Source organism: Megascapheus bottae, chromosome 3 (assembly GCF_031878675.1).
Source record: "Megascapheus bottae isolate mThoBot1 chromosome 3, mThoBot2.hap1, whole genome shotgun sequence".
Lineage (NCBI taxonomy): Eukaryota > Metazoa > Chordata > Mammalia > Rodentia > Geomyidae > Megascapheus > Megascapheus bottae.
The window spans coordinates 3,305,677-3,316,090 of NC_143511.1; the positions used below are offsets into that span (position 1 = coordinate 3,305,677).

Sequence of the window (10,414 nt, forward strand, 5' to 3'; positions counted from 1 at the left end):
TATAAATAGCACATCTTGTTGATTCACTCATCAGCTGAGGGACATCTGGGTTAGTTCCAAATAGTGCTGCAATGAACATCATTGAGCTAGTGGATTTAGTATGCCCTTGTTTGTGGATGATTGGGTAAATGCCAAGTAGTGGAATTGCTGTGTCATAGGGAAACTCTATGTTTAGTCTTGTGAGGAACTGCCATACCACTTTCCATAGTGGTTGAATGAGTTTGCACTCCCACCAACAGTGTGGTAGTGATCCCTCCTGGCCACATCCCCTCCAGCATCTGTTGTTATTAGTTTTCTTGATCCTGGCCATTCTAACTGGAGTGAGGTGGAATCTTAGAGTTGTTTTGATTTGCATTTCTTTTATGGCCAGAGATATTCTAGCATTTCTTCATGTGTCTATAGACCATTATTGTTTCTTCAGAGAAGACTCTCTTTAAGTCTTTGGCCCATCTTTTAATGGATGGTTGTTACTTTGGAGATTAGTTTTGGAGTGATTCAATTTTTTTGAGCTGTTGATATATTTTAGATGTGAGCCCTTTGTCCATTGTATGGTTAGTGAAGATCTTCTCCCACTCTGTAGGCTTTCTAGTTAATTTATTAGCTATGTCCTTTGTTATACAGAAGTTTAATGCAGTCCCACTTATCCAGCCTTTCTCTGATTTGTTGTGTTTCTTGGTTCTTATTGAGAAAGTTTCGCCCTGTGCCAAGGAGGCCTAGTGTGCCTCCTATTAATTCTTGTAAAGTTTTCAGTGTGTTGGCTTTTACCTCGAGGTCTTTGATCCATTTTGAGTTAATTCTAGTGCAGGGTGACAAAGAAGGATCCAACTTTAGTTTTCTGTAGGTGCTTAACCAGTTCTGCCAGCGCCACTTGTTGAAGAGGCTGTCTTTCTTCCCTTCTATTTTTTTGGCTCCCTTGTCAAAGATGAGGTGGCCATAGGTCTGTGGTTTAATATCTGGGTCCTCAGTTCTATTCCATTGGTCTACAGGCCTGCTCTTGTGCCAGTACCAAGCTGTTTTGATAATTATAGCTCTGTAATAGAGTCTCATATTGCCTCCTGAAGTAGGCAGATACAGCTTATGAGGCCCTCGGGACCTGGCCAGCAAGATCCCGGGTCTCCATATCAGTCCTGAAATCCCATCAGATCATCCAGTAACAGAGAAGACTCACAGGGCTCTGTGGGAGCCATTTCTATTTCCATAAACTCCACTTTCAGGACTTGCATATACCAGGTCAGACAAAATTAACTAGATTCCTCCTGGGGAAATGATTCGGAATATATGACAGGGTTGCCCCCTAGTGGTCAACTGGCAAATAGCAAGGGAGGGCGGAGCTGTGGGCAATCCCTCTTCACACTGCCCCTCCCCCACCCTCAGAAGCCTCTGTGACTCTGCCTTGCACTGTGATGCAGCCCAGGGGGTATTGATGAGCCCCTGCCCTGTAGGGGCTCAGATGCCTCAGGCAGCCATAAGATCCAGAACATGGAAAATGGTTTCTCTTTTCTGAAGAGTCATATTGAGTCATGGCTGAGCTTTGGCTCACTTCTCTTAAATGGAGACCCCAGGTTCACCTTTCTAAGTGCCTTGTGGTTTCTACTCCTATGTCTGTGCTACCGGTTATTGAAACCTCCATCACCAAAACTCCTGAAAAAGGACATCCAACAGGTAAGGAAATATGAGAGAATCCCCCAGAGATTCTTTTGGGTTTCCCATCTCTAGCTTGACATCACTGAATGAATGAGTCAGTCTATCTTACAGAGATCTAAGAGAAAGTCCGAAAAGAAGACAAAGCACCCATGTCATAGGGCGTGCTGCCTGGCATGGAGGACTTACGGAGGATTAAAGTTTCCATCTGAAATCCATAGACCACCTCTCTGTGTTGGAGGGTCTTAGAGAAAGGGCTTACATGGTGACACTGTGGCTCTCATTTGTTTAGTGATGTGAAGAACAGTGGCTCCTAACATTTGGTCCTGGGTGCCCCTGTACCATCACCAGGCTTTTCCTCCTGTTGAGATGGTCACGAGAGCAGCGCTGACCTCTTGAGATCCTCTGAGCAGAGCCTGGCACCTGAGTTATGCCCACAGTTCAGAATCCTCTGAGGGGGAGTACAGTGTGGGGAGTACTGTGTGGCTGTTGGCTGCAGATTCTATGCCCTCCTCTAGCAGAGGACCTCTAGCCCAAAACCCCAGTGATAAGACCTTCTTTAAGAAGACAAAGTAAACATACTTGATCATCTTTAGAAGCTAATAAAAGGAAGAATCAGGGCCTGGAATTTGGCCTAGTGGTAGAGTGCTTGCCTAGCATGCATGAAGGCCCAGGTTCGATTCCTTGGTACCACTATATGGAAAAAAGCTGGAAATGGTGCTGTAGCTCAAATGGTAGAGTACTAACCTTGAGAAATGTCCAAGGACAGTGCTCAGGCCCTGAGTTCAAGCCCTACAACTGGCGAAAAAATAATAAAAAAATAAAAAGAAGAATCAAATCTGAATTTAATGTGGAGACATCTTATTATTGAATAATGCTTAGCAGAAATCGCTACAAAGAGGAGCAATAGAAATGAGTCCTGAGACCTCATTCTTTTCTTTTTGCTCTCAATGACAGGGAATAATGAAGAGGAAGAGGAGGAGAGCATTTCGAGGTACGTTGTTTTCCTATCTGATTTAAGCTCACCAAAAATGATTTTTGTCAGAACAGAGGGTGCACCGTCTCTTTCAATATGGATATAAGATCCAAATAATTCATGACTCAATACTAACATACTCCAGCGCATTGACATGAATTTGGAGATATAAATATGTCTAGATAGACATACAAGTTTATGATGGGATATATATTCTATAGACATATCTATGCCATAAAAAACACTCAGCTTAATTTAATTATGTTCCTAAATTTATGTGTCAGTGGTTGCATGTAGAGATTCCTTTTTTGCATACTTGTTTATACAACATGACATTTGAAATATGATGTAAAACCTCAGTGTTAATAAACATTTAAAAAAATGCCTTTTGTCATTCTCTTGTTCTCATAGTTTCTCAGGACATTAGCTACTAGGCTACTAGGTTTCTCTCAGAAAATGAGCCCTCCAAGGAGAGGCTCACAGAAAGGCAGACCAGACACACAGCTCAGAGTCCATACTCTGCCAACCGTGAACATGAGGCAGTTCTACACCCAGGCAGTGGGTTCTGCTCACTAGGGGGCCAGGTGATATGTCAAGCCACAACTTCAGTGTCCAGGCATTGTGGAGAGCATTACTCCTGGGTGCTCAGATTTATGTCTGAGGTAACCACTGACTGCAGGGCTTCACATGGTGGATTTGTGCATCACATGGGATGAGGTAGAAGGTATTTTATACATGATGCTAGCTTCATATGAACCTTCTTAATGAAGGAAACTGATCATTTGACTTTGTCTACTCATATTTGGGGATTTTAGCATTTATATCCTAGAGATTGATAGGATTCTTATGTTCCTACTTTTGTTACATGGAATCCATTGTCCTGGTTTTCCAGATCGGAGAAGTCACCGGGAAGAAGTAGAGGAAGGGAGGAAGCTTCTTTCTATTCTGAAAAGGTGATTATGATTTCCCATTCTATTCTGATCTCTGTGTCCTGGGGATGAAGTGCAACCCATCTCAGTCATGGGAGGGATAGCCAGAAAAGGTATGTGAAGGAAGGTTCTGGGGAGAAGCTCTAGTCTGTGTTGAGAGGTCCTAGATGTTAGAGAACATGAAGAAAGTAGCCGGCAGCCCAACAACCACGGGGTCAGTGGGCCCGCTCATCCTTGTGCTAATCATAGATACAGCTTGGTCCCTTCTGTCTCCTGCAGCCCCCTGAACCTACAACATGATACCACCCACTTTCGGCATCTGCTCTGCCCTGACCCTTTCTGTGAGGTATGCAACAGAACAACTGCTGAGGTCAGTCGTCTGCTCTCCCAGGCATACCTGAAGGAAACTGCATGTGCTCTGTCCCCATCCGCTTCCCCAGCTCCCATGAAAAAGTCATCATCTCTGACTACTGCTCTTTCAGCAATTCCTTCAGAACAACCGATCCGAGCCCCTACGCCTACCTTTTCTGTACCCTCACCAAACCAAGACATTCCCTTGAAGGACTTCAGTTCATCCTCACCACTGGAAGAGTCTGAACCATCCAAACCAATTTCTCAGACAGAGATCAAATTCCCAGTGGACCCCTCACCATCTGAGCAACTTGCCTTAATTTCCCCTCCCCTAGCACATCCTACTCAGGGAGGAGAACTTGTTCTCCAACAAGTTTGCCCTTTGTCTACTGTGGACAGCCCTGATAGGTTGTCCACCTGTGACTCAACAATGAGAGACCCTAACTCTTCCAGCTTAGAGGTGTCAGGATTCTCCTGCAGTGAGCCTATTGTGAAAAACACACTCTCTTCCGATTTGGTAGAACATAAGGCCAGGCAGAATTGTCTTGACCTTCATTCTTCTGAGGCCTTCTGCAGGAGATAGCACTCCAACCTACTATGTAGAACCTTGTAACCTCTCATTTGTTGGACTTGATGTCCTTAAATTCCTGGAATCACAAATTAAGAAGAGAGAAGGCTTATTGATGTGGAAAGAAAGGGAAAACAAAATTGCTTCCTTTTCAAAACATGATACGCTATTGAGTTCTGTAGGGAAAGTGTTAGGGTCTGTTGCTGAGGAGCAGGACCTGGCAGTTTCCCTTCCATTTGGGATGGCCAAAGGCAAGCAAGAGGAGCTACACAAGTACGTGCAGGCCCCAGGTCCAAATCCCTATGAGGACCACTCACGACAAAAATCATCTGCTAAGCACTTCTGGGGCCTCCCATCACTACACAGTGAGTCCCTGAGCCCTGCTGTTGTTGCCTTAGGTGACTGTACCCTAAAACTTGTCTTCTTTAATATAATCTCCAACGTCGCCACAGCCCATGAATCCCCCATCTTCCCTAACCCTAAACCTTTGCCATTATCTGATATCCAGTCTCAAGTCTTACCTGAAACCTTGTGCCAAGATCTTCCAATGTCCCAGGCCCAGGCCCAGGCCCAGTTTCAATCTCCACTTCCAGTCCTACCACCTTCTCTCTTACCCCAGGTTAGGGCCTGTGGAGTCTGTTTTCATGGACCACAGAGTGAGACACAGATCCTTACAACCTCTGAAATTCATCACATGGAACATAATATACTGCGGAAAAAGCAAGAGAATGTGTGGGGTTTACCCTCTGTGGTCCGGGGATCTCAGGAAGACTTTTGTTCTCCAGCTCCACAACTTTCATTGGCCAGACAATATTCCCAGGCCAATGTTACAGTGTCCATCCTTCCTGGTGATTTCCCCCTCACCAGTGAACTGCGGCAAAAACTAGAGCATCACCTTCGAAAGAGGCTCATCCAGCACCGCTGGGGCCTGCCACACAGGATCCAAGAGTCTCTGTCATGGATAAGTCCTAGGACAGACATTCCCCAGGGCTCTAGGGCAGACATTCCCCAGAGCTCTGAGTCTAAGAGCAGTCAGGGACTCTCATGGTTTTCCTCCCTGAAATTTCAGAGCAGCACACATCCAAACTTTGAATCGATTGAACCAGAAAGCGTTGACGAGAAGAACTCAGAAATACCTCTGCTAGAAGAGGAAGTGGGGAAGGAACAGGGATACAGTCCAGAGATTGGCCCCACAGACCATCTATCCAGTGATTCAGAGGGTGATTCTCATAGTAGTTCAGGATCTGACTCAGAGTCAAGCCCAGAAAGTTACACAGAGAGTATGTCAAGGAATACTGTAAATACCTCACTGAGTCATAAACAACTCAAAGATGCCCTGGAAAAACACTGGGACAAGAAATTTGCAGAAATCAGTAAAGGTCAGATTCCTGGCACTGCAACTGGTTCACATCAGTTCAACAACATGCAATTTCCCTCCCGGGAAAAATCCCCTAGCCAAATGAAACAGACGGCACTGGAACCGTTAATGCGGGTGGAGAGCAGCTTGAGCATACCCCCCAACATTTCCTTCCATGATTCCAGCAAGCAAACTATTTTGGAAGACCGTATTAAGTTTTTCTATATGAAGATGATGCATGGTCTTCTCCAGAAAATCCGTGAAACCGTAGAAATTGTTAATGAAAAAGAAAATCCATACCAGGCCTGTTCCAACTTGAAACTTCCCTCCCCATCCAGTTCCATTTCTGGGGAGGATTCTCAACTTAGTTTCTCTCAGCCTCTTAGCAAAAATTTTGATAGTGAAGAGAAGATAAGATCAACAAATTCAACCTACGTCGTAGATTTTCCTGATCCTGATGCCTTACCTGAAAATAAACAAGAGGAAGGATCCCAACCACTCCGTGTTGTAGATTTTCCTGATCCTGATGTCTTACCTGAAAATAAACAAGAGGAAGGATCCCAACCACACCGTGATATGAAGCATGATCCTGTAGATCTTCACAAAATGGATAGAAATGATCCTTTGCTTTGCCAAACACAAAACATCACCAACAAAGCCATTCAGAAAGTAAAAATAAGGTCAACTGAAGCTGTATCTGAGCCACTGAGTAAGAGAGAAATTTCTGATAAAAGGGTAAAACCACCACAGGAAAAAAGCATGAGGTTGGGAAATATTTCCATGGCTAGCACAGAAAAATCTAGGGAGCTATCTAAGGTGGAGGATCTCTGTTTTTATCAATCACAAGCCAGTACCACCTTAAAGGTCAGCAAGTGCAAGAGCTCCCTAAGGACAGATGTTGATATGAGAAACATGGAAACGGCACTGACTACTCAATGTCCCTTAAAGGGAACATTGGGTCCCCGTGGTCCTGATCTCCCAGACTTAAAATATCAACTTTTTAATGAGTTGAAATTGAAAATGGAGAGCAGAAAGAAAGGAAAGGCCCAGGGTCTTCAGGATGACCAGCCTCTGGAGTCAGATAACTTGAAAAACCGGAGTTTGCTTACTTTTGACTCTGGTGATTCCAGTGGGGATGTGGCAACTTCCCATGTGCTACATGCTCTACAGGACAAGTCAAAGATCAGCAGGGAGCAGGCACAGAAGCCTTGCACCACCAGTGACCTCCACAAGAGCTGAGGCAAGAATTTGCCACAAGTTAAGAAGGGCATGAGCCCTGCAACACCCAAATCAAGGGACTTTGGTGGAGGAGATACAGGGCTGGCACCATCACAACCCAGAAAGCAGACCCAGCATCCCCAAGAGAAAGCAAAGGAGAGGCCTGGGACAAAACCCTCCCACCCACTGTCACAGAAGGTACGGCCTCCTCATGAAAACCGCTTCAGAACCCACATGAAGCAGTTTTTTCAGTGGCTTAGTACAGGTAAAAACAGTAAAGGACAAAGTTCCCTGGGAAAGGGCAGTTCTCCATCTGTGCAAGCCAGAAGCCTAGGTAAAGGGAGAGCTGCTATTCCAGCCAACACTGAACATCAGAAAGTCCCCAGAGACACTGGGAAAGTCCCAGGGGTGAAAGGAGTGCAGAGGCATGGAGTAGATACTACGTGCTCCCCAGGACCCTTTTTGTCTTCCGTGAAGTCTGGGAAAACTCAACAGAAGGCAGAAAAGCAAACCCAGACAGATCATATTCAGGGCCAGAACCTCAACGAGAAAGCTTCCTGCTCTAGCGTGTCATGTGTCAAGTCCAGGATGCAAGAAGCTGCTTGTCCTGGTCAGAGTAACCTTGAGAAGAACAGGAAGGGCACAGGCTGGCATGGAGAGCCAACAAATGTGCTATTTGCTAACCACAGGCATCTCACAGCCATGGCACACAGGGAGCCAGTACTCCATGGCAGACCCACCTGCAAACGTCAAATGCATCAGGTGCCTCCGGCTGCCCCTTCCATTCCTAATGGCAGTGTGTTGGAAAATGTTTCCCTATTGAAAGAGAAAATCTTCATCATTCTCCAGGACAAAAGTTCTCCTCCCTCAACGTAATTCATTTCCTTTCCCCCAATAAACCTTCAACACATTGCCTTATTTTCACCTGCAATAAATGTTCTGACAGTAGTTCTGCCTTTTGCATCTTGTGCATATGAGTTTTGTGTAACTCATGGCTGGTACTTAGGACTAGGGAGCAGTTTGTTCTTACTGATTTTCTCTGTTGTCTTTGATGAGTTGATTGTTGGAGCCCTTGCTGAGAAATCAATGACTAGAATCCAAAAATCTCCTTCCCTACCTAATAAAGCTTATTTTCCATCTTCAGATATAGTAGGGAAGAATTAGCATATCTGTACAAGGGATTGAATGCAAGTATGTGTTTCAGAACAACTTTACTCTCTCTCTCTGTGTGTGTGTGTGTGTGTGTGTGTGTGTGTGTGTGTGTGTGTGTGTGTGTGTGTGGGTCCTGGGGCTTAAACTCAGGGCCTGAGCAATGTCCTTAAACTTTTCCTGAAGGCTAGTGTTCCATTAGAGTCACAGCTACATTTCTGGCTTTTTTTGGTAGTTAATTAGAGATAAGAGTCTCATGGAGCTGGCTTGTTTCTGTACCTAGATACTCAAGAAGCTGAGATCTGAGAAGATAGTTCAAAGCCAGCCCAGGCAAGAAAATTTAAGACTTGTATCTCCAATTAACGACCAGAAAACCAGAAGTAGAGCTGTGGCTCAAAATGGTAGAGTATTAGCCTCGAACAAAAAAAATCTCAGGAATTGTTATTCATTCTGACTTTGTTACCTAGTACATTGTATACAAGTTTGTTTATTTGAAATAGGAAAGGGCAGGGGAGAAAACAAGAGGATTGGGAGGGGACAGAGGGAGGGAAATGGGGACAAAAACATGAGAAAGGGTATCAATGTGTGAGTAGTAATGCACCTACTACCTGGTGAATGTGACTGTAACCCCTTTATACATTACCCAGACAATAAAAAGGAAAATCTCAGGAATATCACCAAGGCCCTGAGTTCAAGCCCCATGATCTCCCCCACACACACACCAAAAAGTCTCATGACTTTCCTGCACAGATTGGCTTCTAGGATTACAAGTGTGAACCACCAGCAACCAGTAGACAGCTTGACTTTATTTAAAGAGGTCAAAATTTGTATTTTTTTAATAATTTCTTGACACTATGGGTCTTGATCTATGGGTTGTAGGGTAAAGAGGGGCAGTAGAACAATCAAAAGGGAAACAATACCTAATGGAAGTGAAGAAGAGATCCGAAAGATAGGCAGGGCTTCCGCCAAACTAAAGTGCAATTGGTTTGCATACTCTTGGGAAGAAAGCCTCCACATTCCTTTTCTATGGAATATTGGGAGGAAAAATGATGCAGCCTGGGTGGAAATAGGATTGAAGGCAAAAATGAGTGAAAGTCATAAGTAGACACTGAGCCACTGGCAGGCTGACCACAGATAGCAAGTCTCATGAAAAAATAAAAAAGCTGAAGGGTTAACATAAAAGCTGCAACAGTGCTATCCCTGGAAGATTCAAGAGGAGTCAACTTTCCAACCGTTTTGACCTATAGTTTTTTAACCATAAACATGGACACATCGATAAGTGTACATACATACACATATATACTGATTGCTTTTCTTGGAAGCACAAAAATATTTCCAAAGGAAAGCACAATGGGGGCAGCAGCATCTGGACCTCACACAGGCTAACATCTCCCGCCTCTGTTCACCTGACCTGGAAGAAGGCAAAAAGACCTTGACTAGAGGAAAAGGTCTTCCCCAGCCCTCTGCTTCTCAGCTATTGGTTCTTTTCCAACTTATCCTGGGCACCAAGTGGCTACAATATCAGGAAGAAGGATGGGACCAGAACTTTTGCCTGGGTAACTGAAAACTAAGATAACTATCACCTGCCAAAAGTTGTATCTCTGACAGGAACTGGGGCAAGAAAATGGTGGTGAGGAAAGAGGATAGGTTAGGTAATGGAGTAGGAAGATATATACTCATATCTGTATGAGTATGTACATGTAGATACATATGAATGAGAAAAATCCAGTTATAGAACGAACTAGGGACACAGCTGAAGGACCTCCATGTTCCTTGTTAGATCAGGTTCAAGGGGGGATTAAAATAGATTGGAAACCCTAAGTCAACAGGGAAATTGTGGCAGGAAGGACAGAAACAAGAAACGGCCTCACAAGAAGTAAGATAGTCTTTCCCACCCCCGCCATCCTAGCTCCCCCGCCATCCTAGCTCCTCAACTTTTAAAAAAAACCAATCATCAAAAGGAAGAAAACACAAAGCTTAAGACAAAGGAGGAGAGAAAAAAGTATTCTCATACTAAAAATTCTGCACACAGAAACATCTGTGTGCAGATTTTTCTAATTTCTCCAGAAATTATGGCAGGCTGGGTGTGAGGCACTAGGGAAAGAGAAGACAGAACACACATCACAGAACTAGATAAGACTTCCATTAAACTGTGGTTTTATTTCCAGTGTTCCCATCACAATAGTAATACACAAACCAAGGCAATATTGGTCTTGAACGGAGAA

The 10,414-nt window shown here is 44.3% G+C and overlaps 1 protein-coding gene across 1 annotated transcript; it reads left to right on the plus strand.

Annotated features, from left to right (window-relative positions):
- The first annotated feature begins 1,520 nt into the window (after positions 1–1,520).
- On the plus strand, positions 1,521–7,061 carry LOC150064810 (spermatogenesis-associated protein 31D1-like). The gene is made up of 5 exons (XM_090329111.1): positions 1,521–1,662; positions 2,599–2,635; positions 3,826–4,376; positions 4,474–6,260; positions 6,771–7,061. The coding sequence occupies exons 1-5, from the start codon at positions 1,521–1,523 to the stop codon at positions 7,059–7,061; spliced, it is 2,808 nt and encodes a 935-aa protein (XP_090185237.1).
- Positions 7,062–10,414: the final 3,353 nt, after the last annotated feature.

Bases quoted from the DNA above. Each gene is read 5' to 3' on its own strand.
- LOC150064810 (XM_090329111.1), top strand. From the start codon at position 1,521: ATGGCTGAGCTTTGGCTCACTTCTCTTAAATGGAGACCCCAGGTTCAC. The intron at 2,636-3,825 runs GTACGTTGTTTT...TGTCTCCTGCAG, and splicing joins GAGGAGGAGAGCATTTCGAG to CCCCCTGAACCTACAACATG. The intron at 6,261-6,770 runs GTAGATTTTCCT...TGTCCCTTAAAG, and splicing joins CAACAAATTCAACCTACGTC to GGAACATTGGGTCCCCGTGG.